This window comes from Rhinopithecus bieti, unplaced genomic scaffold, assembly GCF_001698545.2.
Source record: "Rhinopithecus bieti isolate Rb0 unplaced genomic scaffold, ASM169854v2 scaffold_15643, whole genome shotgun sequence".
Classification (NCBI taxonomy): Eukaryota; Metazoa; Chordata; class Mammalia; order Primates; family Cercopithecidae; genus Rhinopithecus; species Rhinopithecus bieti.
The window spans coordinates 644,808-670,861 of record NW_016808215.1 but is presented as its reverse complement, the minus strand read 5'-3'; the positions used below and the strand labels follow the sequence as shown (position 1 = coordinate 670,861).

The window sequence follows — 26,054 nt, the reverse complement described above, 5'->3', positions numbered from 1 at the left end:
GCAACCCATTATTATTTTATATTATTATTATTATTATTTCTTTTTTAGAGCAGAGTCTCACTGTCACCAAAGCTGGAGTGCACTGGCGACATCATAGCTCACTGCAACTTCTAATTCCTGGGCTCAGGCGATTCTCCCACCTCAGCCTCCTGAGTAGCGGGGACTGTAGGTATGCACCACCATGCCTGGCTAATTTTTATTTTTATTATTTTTTTGAGACAGAGTCCCCGTCTGTCACCCAGGCTGGAGTGCAGTGGCGCAATCTTGGCTCACTAAAACCTCCACCTCCCGGGTTCCAGTGATTCTCCTGCCTCAGCCTCCCAAGAAGCTGGGACTACAGGCATGCACCATCACACCCAGCTAATTTTTTGTATTTTTAGTAGAGACGGGGTGTCACCATGTTGGCCAGGATGGTCTCAATCTCTTGACCTTGTGATCCGCCTGCCTTGGCCTCCTAATGCGCTGGGATTACAGTCGTGAGCCACCGCACCCGACCCTAATCGGCTTTTGCCATCCAGTGTCGGGCCCAGCCTTCTCCCGCAAGTATGCAAAACAAGTTGGTAAAAATCAGAGAAGCTGGATGGGTAAGCCTGAACTGTGAAGTTAGATTTGTCGGTAAAATGATGGGGCTCTTCAGTAACTTCAGGAAATGCCTTAGATATAGCATGGAGTTCAGCTTTAGTTCCAGAGACATAAGAAATTTGAGGACCTCAGTGTCGTCAGACAGCCTGGTTTTAAGGGGATAAGTTTTTATAGGTTGAGGTTATGAAGCAGAAGGGGAAGGGCTGTTAGTGGGGAAAGACATCAGAAAAGAAAGAAAGAGAAGGGTTAAGAACCAGTATATGGGACCTGAGAGAGAAAGATTTGGGCTTCAAATGCTTTTTTTTTTTTTCTGAGACAGTCTCGCCTGTCGCCCAGGCTGGAGTGCAGTGGCATGATGTCAGCTCACTGCAACTTCTGCCCCCGGGTTCAAGCGATTCTCCTGCCTCAGCCTCCCAAGTAGCTGGGACTACAGGCGCGTGCCACGATGTCTGGTTAATTTTTTTTTTTTTTTTTAAGTAGAGACAGAGTCTCGCCATATTGGCCAGGCTGGTCTCGAACTCCTGGCCTCAAGTGATCTGCCCACCCTGGCCTCCCGAAATGCTAAGATTCCAGGTATGAGTCACTGCGCCTGACCCACCTGTCTAATTTTTAAATTTTTTTTAGAGGCTGGGTCTCACTATGTTTTTCAGGCTGGTCTTTGACTCCTGGGCTCAAGCAGTCCTCCCACCTTGGCCTCACAGAATGCTGGGATTACAGGTGCGAGCCCCTGTGCCTGGACACAACCTATTAATAGTAGTAGTAATAATAATAACATGTCCCCCTGTCCTTCTCTGGCCTTACTGAGTAGTCCCAGGCTTTCCCCACATGCCTCTCAGGACTCAGTTTCCCCATCTCGATGCTCTTTCAGTCCCCTCTCTTGCCGGGTGTCCTAGTGGCCAGGGTGGTGGGTGGGGCCGCTATCTTCCTGGCCTGTTTGCTCTCCCTCTTCCGGGGCTGCTACCCTGGCCAAGGCCCTTGAATAAAAGGCAAGGGCACCTATGTCCTGCTTCCTTCTCTCCAGCCTGGATCATGCTCTGGCTCCTCTCTGCCCTGGTGCTCCTGGGAGCGCTGGCCACCCCAGCAGGTAAGCGAGTCGTGGTCCATCAGAAAGGGAGAGGGTCGGCTCAAGATCACATGGGGTGGTGGGAGTCCGGCTTTAGAGTCTGGACCCCAGGTCCTTCTAACTGGGCTCACTGTCTAGCAGAGGCAGAAGAAAAGGGCGGCTGAGAACCTGGTTCTGGAACCAAGTTGCCTGGGTTCAAATCCTGACTCTGCTACTTCTTAGTTGTGTGACTCCAGACAAATCACATAACCTCTCTTGCCTCATTTTTTCTGTGAAGTGGTGACAATGCCCCCTGTCTCAGAGGGTTGTTGAGGCATTGGTTGAATCCACATGTTTGAGGAGTTCAGAACAGTGCCAGCCTGGCAATGGCTCTGTTTGAGGGTGAGCTCTGCTGGATTATCCAGGAGCAGTTACTGTTACTCTTTTACCTCGTCTGCTTGTCTCCCCTTTGGCTCTAATTCTGCCACCTTTGCCTGAGTTGGGAATTAAGTGGTTTGGATCCTGGCCAGGACCTCACTGTGTGATCTTGAATTGAAACCTTAAACCCAGCAGCTCCCACTTAGAGATTCGGTGATTCCCATCTCCAAACCTTTGCCTGCATTGTTTCATCGACTTGGAATGCCATTCGCACTCCTCACAACAAAGAAAGTTGTTGATCTCCCAATGGCCCTCAGTTTTATTCTTTATTTTATTTTATTTTCGAGACAGGATCTCACTCTGTTGCCCAGGCTGGAGTGCAGTGGTGCAATCTTAGCTCACCGCAGCCTGAACTTTTGGGCTCAAGTCATCCTCAGCTTCCTAAGTAGCTGGGATTACAGGCATGAGCCACCATGCCTGACTAGTCCTATTCTTGAATCGTGTGTGTGTGTGTGTGTGTGTGTGTGTGTGTGTGTGTGTTCTTTGTCTTTCTCAAACTGCAGAGTCTGATCACTGTTCTCTTCCTTGCAGGAAGCTCCAAGACATGTCCAGCCTGCTCTTTGCTGCGAAACTGCACTAAAATAACTTGTCCTTCTGCCCAGGACTCCTGCTTGTTTAGCCAGATGCAGCTGGGTGGGGGACCGGGCTGGGGACTGGACAGGGGCTGGGCGGAGAGAATGGACAAAGGCGGTGGTTGGAAGGGGGGCATGGATGAGGCATCCTGGGACTGGAGATTGCCAGCCCTGCCTCATAGCTCAGCCTGGTGCTGCTGGGGTAAAGGGCAGAGGGCAGCTCAACAGCAGAAGAGGCCCTGGATTGGCCATGGGGATTGCTATAGAGTGGGCAGAGGTCCTGGAGGGCTTGGAAAGCAGGGGCCCTAATCTACCTTCCTCAACCTCTATCCCTAGAAAATGGGACTCTCATTGAGAAGGGGTCATGTGTGGCCCCTGGAGAATGCCAAGAAGGTGTCTACGCCCTGACCTACGGCCCCCATGCAAGTCTCTGGGTCAGCACAGCCTGTTGCGAAAACAACTGCAGTAGCCTTCCCCAGCAAGGTTTGTTGGGGGACCTCGGGCTCACACACCAGGGTAGGGTGGGTGTCATGCGGACCCGGCCTCGATTTCCTGCCTCACAGCCTTTTGTCTGACTGATTGGGGCAAGAAGGAGACCCTCAGTTTTCTCATCTGGAAAATGGGTGTGATGTAGGTTTTAAAGGGTGTTCATCCCCTAAGCTGGCATGTGGTAGACACTCCTTTTGTTGCCATGTTTATTGAATATTGGGAGGCTAAAGAGATCTCCAAGCTCTTTTCTGTCTCTCTCTCTCTCTTTTTTTCTTTTTTTGAGACAGAGTCTCACTCTATTGCCCAGGCTGGAGTACAATGGCGCAATTTTGGCCTACTGCAAACTCCACCTCCCTGGTTCAAATGATTCTCGTGGCTCAACCTCACAAGTAGCTGGGATTACAGGTGTATACCATCACATCCGGCTAATTTTTGTATTTTTCATAGAGTTGGGGTTTCGCCATGTTGGCCAGTCTGGTCTCAAACTCCTGACCTTAAGTGATCTGCCCGCCTGGGCCTCTCAAAGTGCTGGGGTTACAGGCATGAATCACTGTGCCCAGCCTCTTTTTTTGTCTTTAATAGAGGGGCTCCCCTTGAAGGCTAGTCAAACAGAACAAGAAACCTCACAAGCGGTGATAGGCCCAGGTCTAGGGTGAGCCCAGCCAGGAGCCTAGGATGCCAAAAAAATTTTTTTATTTATTATTTTTTGACAGAGTCTTACTCTGTCGCCCAGGCTAGAGTGCAGTGGTGTGATCTTGGCTCACTGCAACCTCTGCCTCCTGGGTTCAAGCAATTCTCCCTCAGCCACCTGAGTAGCTGGGATTACAAGCGCATGCTACCACACCAGGCTGGTTTTTGTATTTTTAGCAGATATAGGGTTTCCCCATGTTGGCCAAGCTGGTCTCAAACTTCTGGCCTCAAACAATCCACACACTTTGGCCTCCCAAAGTTCTGGGATTACAAGTGTGAGCCCTCGTGCCCAGCCACAGGGTGCAAAATTTAAGGAGATGCTCACTCTAAGGGATGGCCCTCTACTTGCACAACCGTGAAAAGTCATGCCTCCTCAAATTTTGGGCCCCTGGTGTCACTCTAGACCTGGCCCTGGGTGGTGAAAAAAATCACTTTTCGTTGCTTGGTTATTTCTTCTAAGAAGGAATTCGTAGCAATGGGGAGAGGTAGCCATCCTTTCAAATGAGTGGGATTTCCCGCTTCCTAATTTGTGTCTAATTTTCCTCCCAAACTCTGTCTCTCAGCAAAATAAAACCCCCAGGTTCAAGTTAAGAGGTGGGCATGCTATTCAGAATATAAAATGCTAGGTATGATTAAAACTGCATTAATTTTTTTTAGACAATCTTGCTCTGTCGCCCAGGCTGGAGTGCAGTGATACAATCTTGGCTCACTGCAACCTTCGCCTCTTGGGCTCAATCCATCCTCACACCTCAGCCTCCTGAGTAGCTGCGGCTACAGACACGTGCCACCATACCTGGCAAATTTTTTTTGCATTTTGTAGAGATGGAGTTTCGTCATGTTGCCCAGGCTGGTCTGGAACTCCTGGGCTTAAGCCTTCCACCTGCCTCAGCCTCCCAAAGTGCTGGGATTATAGGCGTAAGCCATTGTGCCCAGCCTCAGGTCTCAAAACGTTCCTTGCAGCCCCTGAAAACTTATTCTGGGGCCAGGTGCAGAATCACTTTGGAGGGAAATGATCTGGATTGTGGGAGTAAAGGCAGTGAGAGAGGGAAGGCAGGAGAACAGAGGCCTGGTGAGGAAGGATGGCTGTAGGGGTGTTCCTTAGCCCCCACCCCACACTGACTTTATCGACTCCCACCAGAGGCAGGGCCCAAGGCCAAGCTCAACACTGTGAAATGTCACTACTGTTCCGGGAATATGTCAGCTTCATGTGACTCCCTTTTGGTCATGAACTGCACTGGGAAACAGACTGCATGTGTCACCCTCAACGGGACCTGGAGTAGAGGTAAGGGCCCCTTCACAGGAGGTCATTTGGGTGGCAGGTTTCTTCCCACCTGCACAAATAAAGCTTGAGCTTCATTTGCATTTGTGTCCCGGTTATCTATTGTCCTTTAACAAATCACCCACAGGCCAGGAGCAGTGGCTCACGCCTGTAATCCCAGGACTTTGGGGGGCTGAGGTGGGAGGATTGCTTGAGCCCAGGAGTTCAAGACCAACCTGGGATACATAGTGAGTTCCCATCTCGGAAAAAAAAAAAAAACCCAACTCACTCACAAGATGGGTGGCTAAAAATGACAATCATTTGATGATCTCTTCCAGTTTCTTTGGGTTGGGAATTCAGGAAGAGCTCCTTTGGAGAGTTCAGGGTCTCTCATGTGTTATAGTCAGAGGGTGTTAGGAGCTGGAACTGCTGGGGCAGGAATAACCAGGGGCTTTCTGAGCACCTCTTGCATATATGTAAAAACAGGGCCTTTCCACGTGGCCTCTCCACATTGGTTAGATTGAGCTTCCTCCCATCATGGCTACCTCAAGGCTCTTTACATGGTTGCTAACGATTTCATTCAGCAAAGTTATAGCGGCTTGGTCTTTATGGCTCAGCCTTGGAAGTCATGTAATGTGACTTCTATTCTGCTTTATTGATTGAAATGGTCACAAAAGTTCTATCTGGTTTCAAGATGGAAGAGGCATGGACCCCACTTGTTGACGTGTCACAGATTTGCAGAGATATTTTTAAATCACCACTATGATTTGCAAACAGTTGGAGGAGAGGCCTTTTCAGCAAAAGATTTATAATATAACCATAGTAGCCAGAGGATAAACTAATTATGAAGCCAACCAAAGAATCGAGAGCAGTAGCTTGGGCTTCTGCTTTTGGCAGTATGGTGGACTTGATCCTCTAAAATGTCTTTTGCTCCAAACAGTGGCATACTGGGAAGGTGGAGGACAGAGACAGTGAAATAGAGGAAGTGGCCCATCATGGTGGGGAGGAGCATTTTATCACTGACATTGTTTAGAATTGCTGGTACTACATGGTGATAATAAAAAGCAAACTGATCTTTTAGTTGGTTTTATGATTTTAAAAAATTCTCTATAGGCTGGGCATGGTGGTTCACGCCTGTAATCCCAGCACTTTGGGAAACTGAGGCAGGTGGATCACTTGAGAACAGGAGTTTGAGACCAACCTGGCCAACATGGTGAAACCCTGTTAAAAATACAAAAATTACCCGAGTATGGTGGCACACACGTGTAATCTCAACTACTTGGGAGGCTCAGGTAGGAGTGAGCCGAGATTGTGCCACTGCACTCCAGCCTGGGTGACAGAGTGAGACTCTGTCTCAAAAAAAAAAAATTCTCTATAGACAATAAACCCCTTATAGCCTGTTCCCAGGATGGACTGCTCCCATTCCCCACCCCTGCTTAGTATGCCACTGTTTACAGATGAACAAGATCCTATACAGAAATACTTTTCCACACTTTTTCGGGTTGCAGAAAGTTAAGAAAATTTCCACATGTCCCTAAGCAAAACAAAAATGTGAACAGAAATCAGAATGGGAGCAGTGAGAAAACATGGAAGGCACAGTGGTCTGGGAGCAAATGCTGATAATAGCCTGCTTTAGGTAAATAGGTTTTGGGCTGGCAGCATGCTTCTGGAATTTAGATTCCCACATAAGCTAGGGACCTTGGACAGAGGCTAAAATGATCCCTGGTCAGTAGCACCTCCTGGCACTCAGTAGAAGCAAAAGCAAGTCCTTTCCAGGGAAAAGCTCCCAGGATTCCCACAGATGAATATCAACCAAATATGAGCTCACAATCATAGTTCATGAAAGGCGCAAGGAAACAAGCCACCATGAGTGATAGCAGAAATAACAAATCAGAGATACAGACCTGTGAGGAGCTCAGCTATTGTAATTATCAGCTGTAGAACATAGCATAACGGTATATGATATGTCTGAAGGAATAAGCTTAGAATCACAAATGTGAGCAGGCAACAAGAGGTTGTAAAAACTGACCAGGTAGATTTGAAACTGAATCATACAGAACTACTAAGATGGGAACTTTCAGATAGCGAAAGATAGACATCAAGGTGGGAGGGTTGGACTCTGAGCCTCTTGTTGCAATCTCCTCTCATTTCTGCAGGGGGTCCCCAAATTCTGAAGGGCTGTGCTACACCAGAGGTCTGCAACTTATATGAGAATGCCACCCTGGGTCCAGAAGACTCTGGATTTCATCTCACCGCTAAGCCTGAATGCAACTACCTTACTCCTCCTACACAGCCAGGTGCTTTGAACCCTGCCTTTCTTACCTCCCTGGATCCCATATGCTCTTTTCAAACCTATGTGTTCCCAGGGTGTCCACATTCCCTATGATAATGCTCCCAATGAGTACAATTACCCATACACACACACCCCCCACCTGACACACTCAGAAGCAGAACATCTATTGGCACATATCCACAAACATCCACATTTACATCCTAGCACCCAAAACAAATATGCAGAGGTGCATACATTTCTAAACATGAACATACTGTGAACATATCATGTGAGTGAGATTAAAGATCCATACTCTGTTTAAATGGATCTGAGCCTGGGCAGCATGGCAAAACACCGTCTCTACAAAACAACAACAACAACAAAACAAAGCCAGGCATGGTGGCATGTGCCTGTGGTCCCACCTACTTGGGAGGCTGAGGTAGGAGGATGGCTTGAGCTCAGTAGGCAGAGGTCACAGTGAGCTGAGATTGCATCACTGTACTCCAGCCTGGGTGACAGGGCAAGACTCCTTCTCAAAAAAAAAAGGAAGAAAAGAAAAATTTGATGGTGTTTTCTCTCTTTTCTTCACTTCCTTGCTTGTGAAAGAAGACAGATTTGCCAATAGTCTTCTTTTGGCTTAACAAAGAACATTCACAAGAAGTTTTGTCTTCCGCAAAAGTGATATGCTAATTGAAATAGTATTTACTGGGGCCACAGTTTATTAAGCAATTCAAACAACTCAACAGAGGGATAGATGTTTTAGAGGTGAGAAAGGCAATTTTCTCTGGATAGAGCTGCATTCCCTCAGCTCCAGAGATATAGAGGAAACTTTGTTAGAAACTACACCAGAAAGGACCATTCTCTGTGTGTGTGTGTGTGTGTGTGTGTGTTTAGAGACAGAGTCGCCCTCTGTTACCCACGTTGGAGTGCAGTGGCACGATCATGGTTCGCTGCAGCCTTGACTTTCCAAGCGTAAGTGATCCTCCTGCCTCAGCCTCCTGAGCAGCTCGCACCACAGGCACACACCGCTACACTCAGCTGATTTTTAAATTTTTTTTAAGAGGCTAGGTCCTCCTTGTCTTGCCAAAGCTGAAGGACCATTCTGTGATGCAAAAGAGAGTGTGTTTACTGGCGCGGTGGCTCATGCCTGTAATCCCAGCACTTTGGGAGGCTGAGGTGGGAGGATCACGAGGTCAAAAGATTGAGGCCATCCTGGCTAACACGATGAAACCCCGTCTCTACTAAAAATACAAAAAATTAGCCAGGCGTGGTGGTGGGCGCCTGTAGTCCCAGCTACTCGGGAGGCTGAGGCAGGAGAATGGTGTGAATCCAGGAGGCGGAGTTGCAGTGAGCCGAGATCGCATCATCACACTCCAGCCTGGGTGACAGAACGAGACTATCTCAAAAAAAAAAAGGCTCATCGAAGAGTGTGTTTACTGAATTTGCAGGCAAAGCCGAAACATTCTCACCTTAGCTTCTTCAAATCTCCAGCTGCCAGGATTTTTCTTTTTTTAAACTGAGCAGTGGATTTTTTTTTTTTTTTTTTTTTTTTTTTTGTGAGACAGAGTCTCACTCTGTCAGTCAGCCTGGAGTGCAATGGTGTGATCCCGGTTCATTGCAACCTCTGCCTCCTGGGTTCAAGCTATTCTCCCTGCCTCAGCTTCCCAGGTAGCTGGGATTACAGGTACCCACCACCACGTCTGGTGAATTTTTTATTTTTTGTATTTTTAGTAGAGACAGTGTTTTGCCATGTTGGCCCGCCTCGGCCTCCCAAAGTGCTGGGATTACAGGCATGAGTCACTGCGACCGGCCCTGAGCAGCAGATTTAATTAATTATCACAATGAAGAAAAAAGGCTGACTTGGGAGCTCAAAATTTACAATATGGAAAGAAAAAGGGCAAAATAGGAAGACTAACAACAGAAATGTGGGACACGGAGTTTCTGCACACATGATCCCTGTGGACACAGACACGGAACATATCTATGCATGGACACACAGGCTTTCATATACATGACATGGAAAAGAGGCACAAGCACCCACAAGCATACAAGAGCACAAAATATACACAGGCAAGCTGAAATACATTACCAACATCCACGAACGCTCACATCTGTACACCAGCATATCTATATATATGTATAAGCACCCCCACACCTTGATGGAAACACAAACACACCCAGCCACAGAAACACACACATACCCTTAAAACCAGCTTTATACACATACACATAAACACACACCCTTGTTTACGCAGACATGCAGGTAAACACCTACTCACACAGTGTCCTGCAGAGCTACACACACACACATCCCTGCCCTCCTGCAGACAGTTTCAGAAACACACAGATAATTCAACACAGGAAGGCACAGCCAGATGTGCACACAGACTTAACAGGCCTGCAAACTTGCACACACAAATGGCATTCTTGCAGAAGTGCGCACACGAAGGCACTTTCGCGCACTCATGGGCACATATTGATGTGCCCAGAAACTCAGCTCCGTGCACGTGCATGCACACTAGTTGTCTCCCATCCAGTTCATCTTCCTCTGTCCCCAGGTCCTCATGCAACTGTGACACACGCCAAAGCTGAGACCACCATCTGCTTCACCTGCTCAGACCTCCACAGCTGTGGCCCACTTCCGTGCCCAGAGGATAATAACTACTGCCTTCAGATCGCAGGCATCACAGGTGAGTGCCCATGGGGACAGAAATGGGGCCTGGGGCACAGCAAGACCTATCCTCACTCTCCCACTTTGCTGCCTAGCTCCAGCCATTGTAGCCTTTTCCTGAGCATGCAGGACAGAGGCTGGGGTGCAGTGGAGGGTGTGAGTTTAAAATCTACTGCCATTGTTGTTTAAGTTACTGCTGAATAACGAATTGGCCAGAACTTAGTGGCTTAACTGGTCACAAAAAGACAAATACTGTATGATTTCACTGAGTTATCTAGAGTAGTCAAAATCATTGAAACAGAAGATAGAATGGTGGTTGCCAGAGGTTGTGGGGAGAGGGAAATGGAAGTTGTTCGATGGGTACAGTTTCAGTTGTGCAAAATGAGTTCTAGAGATCTGTTACACTCAACAATGTGAATATAGTTAACATTACTGAATGGTGCACTTAAAAATTGTTAAGAAGGCCAGCTGGGCGTGGTGGCGCACACCTTTAATCCCAGCACTTTGGGAGGCCAAGGCAGGAGGATCATCTGAGGTCAGGAGTTTAAGGCCAGCCTGGCCAACATGGTGAAACCCCATTTCTACTAAAAATATAAAAATTAGCTGGGTGTGGTAGTATGCACCTGTAGTCCCAGCTACTTGGGAGGCTGAGGCAGGAGAATTGCTTGAACACGGGAGGTGGAGGATGCAGTGAGCCAATATCATGCCACTGCACTCCAGCCTGGGTGACAGAGTGAGACTCCATCTCAAAAAAAATAAAAAATTGTTAAGAAAGCCACACATGATGGTTTATGCCTGTAATCCCAGCACTTTGGGAGTCTGAGGCAGGAGAATCACTTGAGGCCAGAAGTTCAAGACCAACCTGGGCAACATAGTGAGACTCCATCTCTATTTTTTTTTTAAAGGTTAAGAGGGTATATGTTATATTGTGTGATTTTCAAAAAAAAAAAAAAAAATCACAACTGGAAAGAAAAGCTTCTCGGGTTAGACAAGTATTTGTTATTTCTCACAATTCTGCAGCTGACTGGGCTCAGCTGGGCGGTTCTGCCCTAAGTGGTAAAGGCTGAGGTCACTTACGTGATTGCATTCAGCTGGGAGCTTGACTGCACCTGGAATGTTCAAGACAGCTGGGGAGAGCATCTCTCCTCTGAGCTCTTACCAGTCAGTTTCCTAGCTTGAGCTTCCTTACAGTATGGTGACTGGCTTCTGAGAAGGAAGAAGTGGGAACAACCAGGCCTTTTTCCTTTCTTTCTTTTTTTTTTTTTGAGACAGATTCTTGCTCTGTCGCCCAGGCTGGAGTGCAGTGGCATGATCTTGGCTCACTGCAAGCTCCGCCTCCCGGGTTCACTCCATTCTCCTGCCTCAGCCTCCCGAGTAGCTGGGACTACAGGTGCCCGTCACCATGCCCAGCTAATTTTTTGAATTTTTTTAGTAGAGACGGGGTTTCATCTTTACTGTTAGCCAGGATGGTCTACGATCTCCTGACCTCATGCTCCGCCCGCCTCGGCCTCCCAAAGTGCTGGGATTACAGGCGTGAGCCACTGCGTGTGGCCACAACCAGGCTTTCTAAGTGATAGACCCAGAACTGTCACAGTGTCAGTTCTGCCACAGTCTATTTGTCAGAGCAAATCCCAAGGCCAGCTCAGATTTAAGGGGTGAGGTAATAGATTCCACCTCTTGATGACAGAGTGGCAAGGTTAGGTTGCACAAGAGCGTGCAGGATAGGGGATACAGTTGTGGCCATCTTGGTATCTACTACAACTCTCTGGGCAGGCAGGCCCCCTTAAGGCTCCTGTCACTCTGCCCCCATAGAAGGAAAAACTGGACTCTTCTGTAAATGGGAAGAGGAGTTCAACTTGAAATCGGCTCTTTGCTATCTTTTTACAGCATAAAGAGGCATAATAAAGATGGTGTTCCAGTCTCCAGTTCTAGATATTTCTGGGATCTTAGAGAAGTTTCTTACTAAGTCCATGAGGTGCTCATAGACAGGGTGGGGAGACTTCACAGGTACAGAGCCGCCCTATTAATTGGAACCGTAAGGAGAGAAGGCAAAGGATCATGGAAGGCTTTCTGAACTATGTGATTTTTTATTGTTGTTGTTATTTTGAGACAAGGTCTCACTCTGTCACCCAGGATGGAGTGCAGTGGTGCAAACTTGGATCACTGCAGCCTTGACCTCCTGGGATCAAGTGACCCTCCCACCTCAGCCTCCCAAGTAGCTGGGACTGCACCACTATGTCTGGCTAATTTTATTTTATTTTTTGTAGAGGCGGGGGTCCTACTATGTTGGCCAGACTGTTCTTGAACTCCTGGGTTCAAGTGATCCTCCTGTCCCAAAGTGCTAGGATTATAGGTGTGAACCATTGCCCCCAGCCTGAACTTAATGTGTCTTAATGAACAATGACCAGCTTTGGATGTATTATGGGGAGATCTCAGGCAGAGTGAATGCCATCAGGGAAATACCCAGAGAGATTTGGGGAGTTCGGTTGGGTGGTGGGTTGTGATTGCCTTTCCTTACTAGTCTGGCCTCCATCTCTCTCCAGACTTTGGAGAAGGTAACCCTGTCTCCTGGAGAAACGGTTTCTGTGTGACCTCCAAGGACTGCAAATTTGGCAACTCCATCTATGCCCTGACCTATGGCGTTGGCTTTGGCTTCTGGGTCAACACCACCTGTTGCCAAGGCAACTGCCAGGAGCCCACCCCTCTCGGTATGCTGTCACCAGAAAACAGTCAGATGGGTGGCCACGGAGGTGGTGGGTGACTCTGGAGGCAAAGTTGGGGAAGGAATGCAGGAAGGAACATCACTCAACCCCCATCCACAACCAGGCTGCCCTCAGGCACCCTGACCCCAGCTTGGGAGGAAATCCCATCAAAGTCATGACAATGTCAAGGTCGTGACAATATTAAGGTCGTGACAATGTGGTAGAGCCTAGGAGTGCACCAAGGGCTCCGGGAGGTCCTGAGATTCCTTCTGACTGATCCTCATCCTCTTCTACACAGCAATTCATCTGGCCTCACACACCCTGAGTGAGATCTTGTGTCCTACATGTCCTGGGAGCTCCTTGGAGCCCTGCAATTCCTCCTTCTACATGCAGTGTCCCAGTGGGGAAACTGAGTGTGTCCAGCTGGACCTGACGTCTGAAGAAGGTAATGGGGACAGCACGTGTGTGTGTGTGTGTGAAGGTAATGGGGACAACACGCCTGTCTGTGTGTATGTATGTGTGAAGAAGGTAATGGGAACAGCATGTGTGTGTATGTATGTGTGTGCACATGTGTGTATGCATGAGTGAGCCTGAGCATGTTGGATTTGGACACTGGTGTGCTTGAGTTTGGAGTCTCCCTCCATTCTTTACTCTGTGTAGCTCAAGGCAAGGGACTTTATCTCTTTGAGCCTCAGTTTTCTCTTCTGGTAATTGGGGATGGTAGACACACACCTTGAAGGGCATTGTGAGGACAAAGTGAACTTATGAGGGAGGTGACAGAGTAAAGGGCATGAGAACAGGACTCTAGGGCCAGGCTGCCTGGGTTCAAATCCTGAATCCACCACCTATGAGCTGGGTGACCTTGACCAGGTGACTTTGCCTCTCTGTGCCTCAGTTTCTCTATCTGTAAAAGGGGATAACTTGGTATGCAACAAGTTCTTTAAAAAACAGGGGAGGGCCGGACATGGTGGCTCACGCCGGTAATCCCAGCACTTTGGGAGGCCAAGGTGGGCAGATCATGAGGTCAGGAGATTGAAACCATCCTGGCTAACGTGGTGAAATCCCATCTTTACTAAAAATACAAAAAATTGGCCCAGCATGGTGGCAGGTGCCTGTAGCCCCAGCTACTCGGGAGGCTGAGGCAGGATAATGGCATGAACTCAAGAGGCGGAGCTTGCAGTGAGCTGAGATCATACCACTGCACTCCAACCTGGGCGACAGAGCGAGACTCCGTCTCAAAAACAAAACAAAACAACGACAACAACAACAAAAAACAAACAGGGGAGGCTGGGCATGGTGGCTCACACCTGTAATCCCAGCACTTTGGGAGGTTGAGGCGAGCGGATCATCTGAGGTCATGAGTTCAAGACCAGCCCGACCAACATGGAGAAACCCCATCTCTACTAAAAATACAAAATTAGCCAGGCGTGGTGGTGCATGCCTGTAATCCCAGCTACTTGGGAGGCCGAGGCAGGAGAATCGCTTGAACCCGGGAGGCAGAGGTTTGGTGAGTTGAGATCGCACCACTGCACTCCAACCTGGGCGACAGGACTCTGTCTCAAAAAAACAAACAAACAAACAACAACAACAACAACAACAAAACAGGGGAGTAACAACAGTCGCTAAGTCCTAAGACTGTTGAGAGAATTGAGTAAGATAATCCACTAAACTATATCAGTGCTGTCTGAAAGAAATGTAATGTAAGACACGTGTGTAATTTAAAATGTTCTGGGCCAGGTGTGGTGGCTCACACCTGTAATTCCAGCACTCTAGAAGGCCAGGATCGCTTGAGCCTGGAAGTTTGAGGTCAGCCTGGGCAACAGAGGCTGACCCTCTCTCTACAAAAAATTGTCAAAATAATTAGCTGGGCCTGGTGGTACAACCTGTAGTCGCAGCTACTCAGGAGGCTGGGGTGGGAGGATCACCAGAGCCCAGGAGGTCGAGGCTGCAGTGAGCCGTGACTGTGCCACTGCACTCCAGCCTGGGTGACAGAGAGAGACCCTGTCTCATTTAAAAAAAAAAAAAAATTTAAAAAGGAAACAAACATTGCACACAAGTGAAAACACACCTGTAACATACGTGTAAGGTAGAAGGAGTGACAAATGAGATAGACAGCGGTGACCAGCCTCCAGCTCAAGGAAAAGAACATTCCTGATGAGTTTTCACGAAGGACATGGACTCGAGGGGCTCGCAGACACTGTGCGTGTGCAAGGCACTCTGCCTGAGCGCGCCCCCACGTCCCCTCCTTGCACCCTGTCTCCGTCTCTGCAGGCGGCCGGAACGTGAGCGTACGCGGCTGCGGCTCCAGAGACCTGTGCAGCGCCCTGTACTGGACCCACGGGCTCCCGGTGCTACCGAGACATCGGCTGTCCAGCCACTGCAGCCCCGGCCGCCGCGCGGTCCTAGAGTCCCACTGCCGCTCGGGCGCCGCGCCCGGCCTCCGCCTCACCCTGCCGGTTCTGGCGGCAGTCCTGGCGACCGCGACGCTGTCCTAAGGAATCCCGCCTGGACCACCCTGCCGTCCAGGAGGCCCCCTCCTCCTGCTTGTCGGGCACGTCGCTAGATGGTGCCCTGGCTCCCCTCTGCTGGGGCAATGAGCAGACCTGGAAGCTTCTGGTGAGAAACTCAGGAAGTAGGGGTGATCTGCCTCCCTCAGACTAGTGCTTCCCAAAGCCAGACCTTCTGCTCCAGACTCAGGGCTTACTCACGGCTAAGTCCTCTTTCCTCCCACCAGGGCCCCAAAGGCCATGCCTCCATCAGCCTAGGGTGTGTCTTCCCCCCTCAGACTAAGGCCACTCACCCCCTGCTGAGATCAGACCTTTGCTCAGCTCAGGCGAGGGGGGGGGGGCGCTGTACCTCCCCACTCTGATTGGCACTTTCCCCAAGGCCAAACCTCCTCACTCAGAAGAGGGCTGTTCTTCTTCCTCAGGTTAGAGACACCCCCATAGCTACACATTCTTTCCTTTAGATCAGAGGCCCTCAAAGACTAAGCCTCCTTCTTCAAACGAGGGGGTCCCCAACATCCGGCTGCTCCTGGACACCAGGGATGTGTCTCTTCTCCCACACATTGACAAGCAACTTCTCCTCTTTCGTTCTCCCTCTTTGGGGTCTAGCAAAATCCTGGGCAGCCAAGGTGGGGCTTGAGGATCCAATACACCCGCTTCCAAGGTTTTCAGGGCAGCCTCCTCCACCCCTACCGTGGTCCAAGACCGGGCAGGGGGCTTGGGTGGGGTGAAGAGCCCCTCTTCTGTGTGGGCTCAATCTCCCAGCTGTAACCAGATCTGAATGAATCACATCTCACAATGCCAAGTGGTCTGAGTTTCCTTTTTCTGACGTTTTAACCTCAAAGAGGGACCTGATGTGGTCCTCTCTTCTCTGGGGCTAGAGGAGGTTAAGCCTCTTCAACTGGGGAACCTGGTGGGGACATACTGACAACAGTGTCTGGGAGCCAGGGTGGGCATAAGACCAAATGCTGCATCTAGAACTGAACTCAGAGGACTGAGCGGAGAGGTGACACTGGGGAGCTCACCATAGGCAGAAAGCCAGGAACCGTTTGCTTTCTGCTGAAAGTGGCTGGGCGTGGTGGCTCACGCCTGTAATCCCAGTGACCGGGGGCTGACAGTGGGAGAGAGGGCTACCTAAGAAACCACTCCAGGCCATGCACCAGACAGATTAGCTGGCGTGGCTCTAGGGGCCTTGAAAGAGACCGCCCCCACCGGGCGCAGTGACTCACGCCTGTTATCCCAGCACTTTGGGAGGCTGAGGCGGGCAGATTACTTGAGGTCAGGAGTTTTAGACCAGCCTGACTAACATGATGAAACCCCTGTCTCTATTAAAAATACAAAAAATTAGCGGGTCATGGTGGCGGGTGCCTGTGTTCCCAGTTACTCAGGAAGCTGAGGCAGGAGAATCACTTGAACCTGGGAGGCGGAGGTTGCAGTGAGCTGAGATCACACCACTGCACTCCAGCCTGGGCAACAGAGCGAGACTCCGTCTCAAAAACAAAAACTGAAAAGTAACAGAAAGCCCAGCCAAAAGAACAGAAACAATTTATTTAACATTCATCTAACAAATCTTTATCAGTCACAAGCTATGCATCCTTTTGTAAGTGAGACACTGGTGATACAGACAAAATTCTCTGCTCTCATGGAGGTTGTGTTTTAGTGGAGGAGACACATAATAAATAAATATCACCTATCATACATCACACATCAGTGAGTACTAGGAAGGAATCATAGTGCAGGGAAGGAGAATGGGCAATGCTGCCAAAGAGGTGTGATCTTATATATGGTGAGTAAAAGCCTCAGTAAGGTGACGTTCGAGTAAAGACCTAAGTGAAGCAAGGGAGAAGACCATGCAGGTGTCTGAGGTGGGGAAGGGGAGCATTCCAGGCAGAGGGAACTGCAAAGGCAAAGGCTCCAAGGCAGATGCAGTAAGAAACAGTTAATGTGGACCAGACGCAGTGGTTCACGCCTGTAATCACAGTGTGATTTTAGGAGGCTGAGGTAGGAGGATTGCTTAAGACCGGGAGTTCAAGACCAGTCTGGGCAATATAGCAAGAGCCCATCGCTACAAAACATTGAAAAGTTAGCCTAGCATGGTGGTGGCTACTTGAGAGGGTGAGGCAGGAGGATCACTTGAGGCTGGAAGTTCAAGGCTGTAGTGACCTATGATTGTGTCACTGCACTCCAGCCTGGGCTACAGAGTGAGACCCCGTCCCCCCCCCAAAAAAAAAAGAGGAGAAAAAGGGAGAAAAAAGGAAGGAAGGAAGGGGTGGAGGGAGGGAGGAAGGGAAAGAGAAAGAAAGAAATGAAAGAAAGAGAAAGAAAAAAAGAATGAAAGAGAGAGAAAGAAGAAGGAAGGAAGGAAGGAAAGAAAGAAAGAAAAAGAAAGAAAGAAAGAAAGAGAAAGAAAGAAGAGGAAGGAAGGAAGGAAAGAGAAAGGAAGCAAGGAAGGAAGGAGGGAGGGAGGGAAGAAGGAAGGAAGGAAAGAAGGGAGGGAGGGAAAGAAAGAAAAAGAGAAAGAAAGGAAGGAAAAAAGGAAAGAAAGGAAGGAAGGAAAGAAAGAGAAAGAAAAAGAAAGAAAGAAAAAAGAAAGGAGGGAGGGAGGAAGGAAGGAAGGAGGGAGGGAGGGAAGAAGAAAGGAAGGAAGGAAGGGAGGGAGGGAAAGAAGGAAAGAAAGAAAAAGAAAGGAAGGAAGAAAGGAAAGGAAGCAAGGAAGGAAACAAAGAGAAAGAAAGAAAAAGAAAGAAGAAAGAAAGAAGGAAAGAAAGAAAGAAGGAAAGAAAGAAAGAAAGAAAAGAAAGATGGAGGGAGAAGGAAGGAAGGGAGGGAGGCAGGAGAAAGAAAGAAGTTAATGTTATACAAATGGAGGTAGAGTAGAGGGTATCCAGAGGTCAGTAATTTAGCGATTCAAAGGAAATACTGAGAAACTATCTTTCTCCTCTGCCGTCCTCTGCATGTTTCCATGATGTTGGCCATAGCTGCAGCATCATGGCCTCGTACAACCATATCCAAAGCCAGAAGGGGGGACCTCTCATCCTTGTCTTTCCAGAAGCCCCATCCCCTAGCAGACTTTCCCTCATACCTCCTTGGCCAATATTGAGCCAGCCAATCCCTGGCAAGATGATAGACTTATCCTGATTGACTTCATCTAATCAAGATTCAGTCCCTGGGGTTGAGAAATGTTCCAGTCTCTCCTATGGATCATGGCTGCCCCAGAGTCTGGACAAATATGGGGTTTGAGAAGGGGGAAATGAAAAACATATGGGGTTTGAAAAGGGGAACATGGTGAAAATATGGGGTTTGAAAAAGGGGAAAAGAAAAAGAAGAAATGGATGGATAGGGATCAGTCAGAAAGACAAGTTACCCAAGGCATTTCAACAGAAGGAATTTAATGCAGGGAGTTGGGAAGGGTTGGGAGAGCAAAAGGGAGAAGCAGGGGAGCTGGAGAGTAGAGAGGAAGAAAGTGAGGGTTCAGTTACTGTGGCTGTGTGACATATTTCCCCCCAAAATTTGGTGGCATAAAACAATTCAGGACTGTGAATCAGGATTTGGGGGTGGGGTGTGATGGTTAATACTGAGTGTCAATTTGATTGGATTGAAGGATGCAAATTATTGATCCTGGGTGTGTTTGTGAGGATATTGCCAAAGGAGATTAACATTAGCTTCTAATTTAAGATTAGCAATTTCAGCTGAGCGCAGTGGCTTATGGCTGTAATCCCAGCACTTTGGGAGGCTGAGGCGGGGCTATCACCTGAGGTTGGGAGTTCAAGACCAGCCTGACCAACATGGAGAAACCCCGTCTCTACTAAAAATACAAAATTAGCCGGGTGTGATGGCGCATGCCTGCAATCCCAGCTACTTGGGAGGCTGAGGCAGGAGAACCGCTTGAACCGCGAGGTGAAGGTTGTGGTGAGCCGAGATTGCACCATTGCACTCTACCCTGGACAACAAGAGTGAAACTCCATCTCAAAAACAAAAAAACAAAAAAACAAGATTATCGCTTACCAATTTTACTTTGAGTTCGTCAACAGGGAGATCATCTTGGTGAGCTTAATCTACTCATACAAGCCCTTTAAAAGTAGAATGTTTTCTCTTGCTGGTAGCAGAAGGGGAAGTTAGATTTGAAGCATGGAAAAGGGTCTGATGCGGCACTGTGGGCTTGAACATTGAAGGAATCAGGTGGAAAAGACCCAAGAGCAGCCTCTGGGGGCCAAGAGTGACCTGAGACAAGAGCCAGCAAGAAAGTGGGGGCTTCAGTTCTATAACTACAAGTAACTGATTCTGTTGAACACCTGAATGAGCTGTTTTTTGGTTTATTTATTTGTTATTTATTTATTTTGAGACAGAGTCTCGCTCTGTTGCCTAGGCTGGAGTGCAGTGGCACGACCTTGGCTCGCTACAACGTCCACCTCCCAGGTTCAAGGGGTTGTCCTGTCTCAGCCCCTGACCCCCACCCTGGTAGCTGGGATTACAGGCATGTGCCACCATCCCTGGCTAATTTTTGTATTTTTAGGAGACGGGGTTTCACCATGTTGGCCAGGCTGGTCTCGAACTCCTGACCTCAGGTGATCCACCCACCTTGCCCTCCCAAAGTGCTGGGATTACAGGCGTGAGCCACCATGGCCCGCCATTTTATTTTATTGAGAGACGGAGTCTTGTTCTGTGGCCCAGGCTGGAGTGCAGTGGTGCGATCTCAGTTCACTGCAACCTCCTATTTCCAGGTTCAAGGGATTTTCCTGCCTCAGCTTCCCAAGTAGCTGGGACTACAGGTGTGTTCCACCACAACCAGCTAATTTTTGTCTTTTTTAGTAGAGACAGGGTTTCACTTTATGTTGGCCAGGCTGGTCTCGAACTCCTGACCTCAGGTGATCTGCCTGTCTCAGCCTCCCAAAGGGCTGGGATTACAGGTGTGAGCCACCACACCCCAGCCCACCTTAATCATTTCTAAGTGTGCAATTCAGTAATGTTAAGTATATTCACATTATTGTGGAATCAATCTCCAGAACTTTTTCATTTTGCAAAAGTGAAATTCTATACTCATTAAACAACTCCTCCTTTCCCTCTTCCTAGTCCCTGGCCACCACCATTCTACTTCCTATTTCTATGAATTTGACTACTCTAGATACCGCTTATAAGTGAAATCATACAATATTTGTCCTTTTGGGACTGGCTTATTTCACATAGCGTAATGTCCTCAAGGTTCATCCATGTTACAGCGTGTGTCAGAATTTCCTTCCTTTTTAAGGTTGAATAATATTCCATTGTATGGATAGACCCAAATGTTGATCTATTCATTGGTTGATGGACACTTGGGTTACTTTTGCCTCTTGGCTATTGTGATGCACATGCTGAATGATGCTGCAATGAGCATAAGCATGGTCATACAACTCTCTCTTCAAGACCATGCTTTCAATTATTTTGGATATATACCCTGTAGAACTGGTGGATGATGTGGTTATTCTTTTTTTTTTTGAGATAGATTCTTGCTCTGTTGCCCACCAGGCTGGAATGCAGTGGCGCAATCTCGACTCACTGCAACCTCTGCCTCCCGGATTCAAGCAATTCTTCTGCCTCAGCCTCCTGAGTAGCTGGGAACGATAACACCTGGCTAATTTTTGTATTTTCAGTAGAGACGGGGTTTTACCATGCTGACCAGGCTGGTCTTGAACTCCCGACCTCGTGATCTACCCTCCTTGGCCTCCCAAAGTGCTGGGATTACAGGCATGAGCCACCGTGCCTGGCCTGATATGGTAATTCTATGTTTAATTTTTTGGGGACCACCATACTATTTTCCATAGTAGTTACATAATTTTGCATTGCCACCACCACTTGTTATTTTCTGGTTTCTCTGTGTGTGTGTGTGTGTGTTTTAATTTTTTACATTTTTTTAGAGACAAGGTCTCACTCTGTCACCCAGGCTGGAGTACAGTGGTACAATCACAGTTCACTGCAGCTTCAAACGTCTGGGCTCAAGTGATCCTCCCGAGTACCTGGGGCTATAGACATGTGCCACTATATCCAGATAATTTTTTTTTTTTTTTTTTTTTTTTTTGTAGAGACAGGGTCTTGCTCTGTTGCCTGGGCTGGTCTCAAACTCCTGGGCTCTAGCAATCCTCCTACCTCAACCTCCCAAAGTGCTGGAATTTTGAGTGAGTCATCATGCCCTGCTTGTTTTTGTTTTTTACAGTAGCCTTCCTAATGGGTGTGTACACATGGGTGCTATTTTAAGCCCTTAAGCTTGTGGTAATTCATTACTCAGCACTAGGTACCCTTGGGTGAGAATGTCAAGAAAGGGAAGCCATGTTGCTTTTCTGACGTACCGTCAGAGATCATACAGCATCACTCTTGCCATATTCTGTTCGTCCACGTTCAAGGGAAGGGGCAAAAGAATAACAGCGTTCTGAAAAAGGATGTAGGGCCTGAAATATTGCTGTGGTCATTTTTGTAATACCACATGTTGGTGGGTTAGGGCTTCAACATATGAATTTCAGGAGACACAAATATTCCATCCATATCACTATTGAAAGTAGGTGGGAATTGAACAATGAGAACACTTGGACACAGGGTGGGGAACATCACACACCGGGGCCTGTCGTGGGGTTGGGGGAAGGGGGAGGGATAGCATTGGGAGATATACCTAATGTAAATGACAAGTTAACAGGTGCAGCACACCGACATGGCACATGTATACATACGTAACAAACCTGCACGTTGTGCACATGTACCCTAGAACTTAAAGTATAGTAATTAAAAAAAAAGAAAAGAAAGGAAACAGGGAAGGAGGTATCATTTCTGGCTGGAACTGTGTGGATGTTTCACATAATTTATTGCATTTGATGCCCTATGATGTAGGCATTATAAGCCCTTACTTTGCAGATGAGGGATGGAGACTTCTGAGTGTTCATCTCAAAGTCTAACAGCAAGTAGCTGGACCCAGCTGTGACTGCTGATTCACGATTCATGTGGATCAAAAGGTCAGCAGGTCCCATGTTGGAAGAAAGGACAGGAATGTCCTTGCAGGGACTCTGAACTGTGGGCAGATGTAACCTGAGTCATTTCCAGCAGATTTCAGAGCTTGAGTGGTTTGTCAGCCGGGTATGGGGGCTCATGCATGTAATCCCAGCACTTTGGGAGGCCAAGGTGGGTAGATTGCTTGAGCGTAGGAGTTCAAAACCAGCCTGGGCAACATGGCAAAACCCTGTCTCTACAAGAAATTTAAAAAATTAGCCAGGCATGGTGGCACACACCTGTGGTCCCAGCTACTTGGGAGTCTGAGGCAAGAGGATCGCTTAAGCTCGGGAGTTCAAGGCTTCAATGAGCTGTGATTGTGCTATTGCACCCCAGCCTGGGCAACAGAGCAACACCCTGTCTCAAAAATAAATAAATAAATAAAGTGATTTGCCCTGTCACTGCTCTCTCTGCCGTATGGACCACAAGGTTCCCGATAGAGTCCACCTGCCGGCTTCTGGAGTGAAGCTGACATTGAACAGAGCCACAGTGGACTCCAGCAGAGATGTGATAGGAGCGAGCAACCTGCTGTTGTAAGTCACCAAGACGTTGGGACTATTTGTTACTGTAGCATCACCTGGCCTATCCTGACTAGTCCAGAAGTCTCAGAGGGGATTGAGGACAGAGGTGAGGGTAGAACCAAATATGTCAAATTGCTGCCCCAGATAGGTTGGTGAAGATCTTTGGACTCTTCATGTACCCTATAAATATACACACCTAATATGTACCCATAAAAATTAAAATTAAAAAAATTGAAAAAAATAAAAGATCTTTGGACTCAAACAGACCTGGTGGGTTTGTGATGTGGATTCACAATTTATCTTCGGTGTAGTCTTGGACAAGTTTCATAACCTCCCTGAGCCTTGTGTTCCCATATCATAAGCTGCTATTGTAACGTATGTTAAGCACAAAACTTGGCCCACACTAAGCTTTCAACCAATTGAAACAGTCATGTCTTCGGGTTGTTAATCATGAGGACTGTGCTATTATTTATCCACATTGTATAGAGGAGGAAACTGAGGCTGAAGGAGGCTAAGAGGCCGCTAGTATGTAGAACGTTGGGATTGAACACACATCTATCTGACACTAGAAGATAAAATTTCCCACCCTTATTTAAGTTAAGAAAACGTCCAAATATATACAAAAGTAGAGAAAATAGTCTAATATCTATGATAGACTGATACCCCAATCTATGATGGAATCAGAATGTGACTGAGCCCAGAGCCCATGGCAGAGTGCTCAGGAAAATGTTTGCAGGCAGAAACAGTCATTAAATGACCCTTCAGGTCTCAATCTCCCAGTGTCCAAAATTATCCACATTTTGCCAAATTATCTCTTCCTTCCTGTCTTTCCTGCCTCCTCCTTTCCTATACCTTCCCCTCTTCCTCCCTTCTCTCTTCTCTTTTGCTTTTTTTTTTTTTTCTGAGGTGGGGTCTCGCTCTGTTGCCCAGGTTGGAGTGCAGTAGTGTGATCTTGGTTCACTGCAACCTCTGCCACCCGGGTTGCAGCGATTCCCATGCCTCAGCTTCCTGAGTAGCTGGGATTACAGGCATGTGTCACCGTGCCCGGCTAATTTATGTATTTTTAGTAGAGACAGGGTTTCACCATGTTGACCAGGCTGATCTCGAATTCCTGACCTCAAGTGATGCGCCCGCCTTGGCCTCCCAAAGTGCTGGGATTACAGTGTGAGCCACTGCTCCTGGCCTTTCCGTTGCTTTTACCCTCCCTCCTTTGCTCTTTCTCTCTCCCTCCTTCCTTTCTTCCTTCTTTCCTCCTCTTTCTCTTTCTCCCTCTTCTCCTCCATACTTCTTTCTTCCTTTCTCCTTTCTTTCCTTCCTATATTCTCTCCCTCTTCCCTTCCTTCCTTTTTGTGCTGAGACATTTAAAGCAAATCCCAGTCATCATATTTCACCCATAAATACTTCCATGTGTATCAGAGCCCATGCTTTCAACTCTTGTAGGACAGACGCATCCTTTCTGGGAGGGAGGATGGAATAAAATAAAGCATATTGAGAGCTTAGCATAACCTGCACCCATCCCTGCCTGTTTGCAGAAGGCCTAGAATATCCTAATCTTTCAGGGGAGATCTCCCCTCACTCATGGATCTGTGACATTCTTCTAAATCCTTCATGGAAAGCTCATATCAAAAGTGACAAGTTCACCTGTCTCTACAAAAAAAAATTTAAAATTAGCCTGGGTGTGGGGGCATGCACCCAGTGGTTCCAGGTACTCAGGAGGCTGAGGTGGGAGGCTCACTTGAGCCTGGGAGGCTGAGGCTGCCATGAGCTGCCATCACACTACTGCACTCCAGCCTGGGCGACAGAGCGAGACCCTGTCTCAAAAAAAAAAAAAAAAAGTGACTGGTTCAATATGGATACAAGAGACACATCCACAGAGCTCAGCATAGTGGTTCAGAGGATACTCAGGTTCCAGTCTGTCTGGGTTTGAAAGCCAACTTTGCCAGTTACTAGTTTTTTTTTTTGTTTGTTTGTTTTTTAACCTTTGGAAACAGAGTCTCACTCTGTCGCCCAGGGTGGAGTGAAGTGGCGCGAACTCAACTCACTGCAGCCTCTGCCTCCCAGGTTCAAGTGATTCTCCTCCCTTAGCCTCCCCAATAGCTGGGATTACAGGTGCACCACCATACCCAGCTAATTTTTGTATATTTAGTAGAGATGGAGTTTTGCCATGTTGCCCAGGTTGGTCTCTAACTCCTGAGCTCTGGCAATCCGCCTGCCTCGGCCTCCCAAAATGCTGGGATTATCACCGTTTTGTGAGCCACTGAGCCCAGTCACTAGTTCAGTTACTAGTGGCCTCAGGTGCGTATCTCCACCTCAGCTTTCCCATTTGTGAAATGGGACGATAATGGGTCCTACTCATAGAGTAGACATGCGGTTGAGGGAGTCCACACGTACACAGAACTCAGAACAGCGCCTGGAATTCAGAGTTCAACGCAGGTAAACAGTGGCCCTTACTGTCATTATTGGAGAAGGGAGTGCCCTTTGGGTCATGGGTGCCATTTCTGTCTGTTATCCAATATGGCCTCCCGTGGTGAAGGTTGCCCGCCCCAAAGTATGAGTGTGAAGGAACCTGGGGGTGGTGAGGAAGGAAGGCAACATCTCTGACAGACTGGAGTCTCTAGGGGATGGGTCCCGGATATGACCCATCCTGGCTGAGTCCAGAGCCCATGGCAGGTGGTCAGGAAATGTTTGTGGAAAACAGTCATTTAATAGTCCTGGAATCTGCAGGGATAAAAGGGACTTCGGGGATAGGGTGGGACTGACCTGGGTGAAGAATTTGATGTTATTGTACATTGCTAATTTTCCATAGGGGCATACATGTAGGCATATTATTCAAGTTTTTAAATTTTATTATAAATTATTTAAAACAAACAAAAACAAATAAAGAATCAGTGGAGTCTCCTGGCACTCAGCTGAAAGACAAAAACATCACAACATTTGAAATACACGCCCAGGGGCCACAGCCTTCCCTGGCCACGGCTCCTTTCCTCTCTCCTTGCCTGAGATCACCTCTGTCCTGCACATGATACTTCCAGTTTTGTCACCTACAGGCATGCTTTTAATTTTTTTTTTTTTTTTTTTTCAGACAAAGTCTTACTCTGTTGCCCAGGCTGGAGGGCAATGGTGCTATCAATAGCTCACTGCAGCCTCAACCTCCTGGGCTCAAGTGATCCTCCTGCCTCAGCCTCCTGAGTAGCTGGGACCACAGACATGCGCCACCATGCCCAGCCCGTCCTTCCTTCCTTCCTTCTTCCTTTCCTTCTCCTTTCCCTTCCCTCCCCTCCCCTCCTTTCCCCTCCCCTGCCCTG

The 26,054-nt window shown here is 47.9% G+C and overlaps 1 protein-coding gene across 1 annotated transcript; it reads left to right on the top strand.

Moving 5' to 3' along the window:
• Positions 1 to 1,274: 1,274 nt before the first annotated feature.
• LOC108538021 (uncharacterized) lies at positions 1,275 to 15,977 on the top strand. The gene is made up of 10 exons (XM_017885829.1): positions 1,275 to 1,299; positions 1,604 to 1,666; positions 2,594 to 2,695; positions 2,971 to 3,117; positions 4,952 to 5,095; positions 7,228 to 7,368; positions 9,902 to 10,033; positions 12,558 to 12,722; positions 13,015 to 13,161; positions 14,988 to 15,977. The coding sequence occupies exons 2-10, from the start codon at positions 1,612 to 1,614 to the stop codon at positions 15,209 to 15,211; spliced, it is 1,257 nt and encodes a 418-aa protein (XP_017741318.1). The 5' UTR covers positions 1,275 to 1,299; positions 1,604 to 1,611; the 3' UTR covers positions 15,212 to 15,977.
• Positions 15,978 to 26,054: the final 10,077 nt, after the last annotated feature.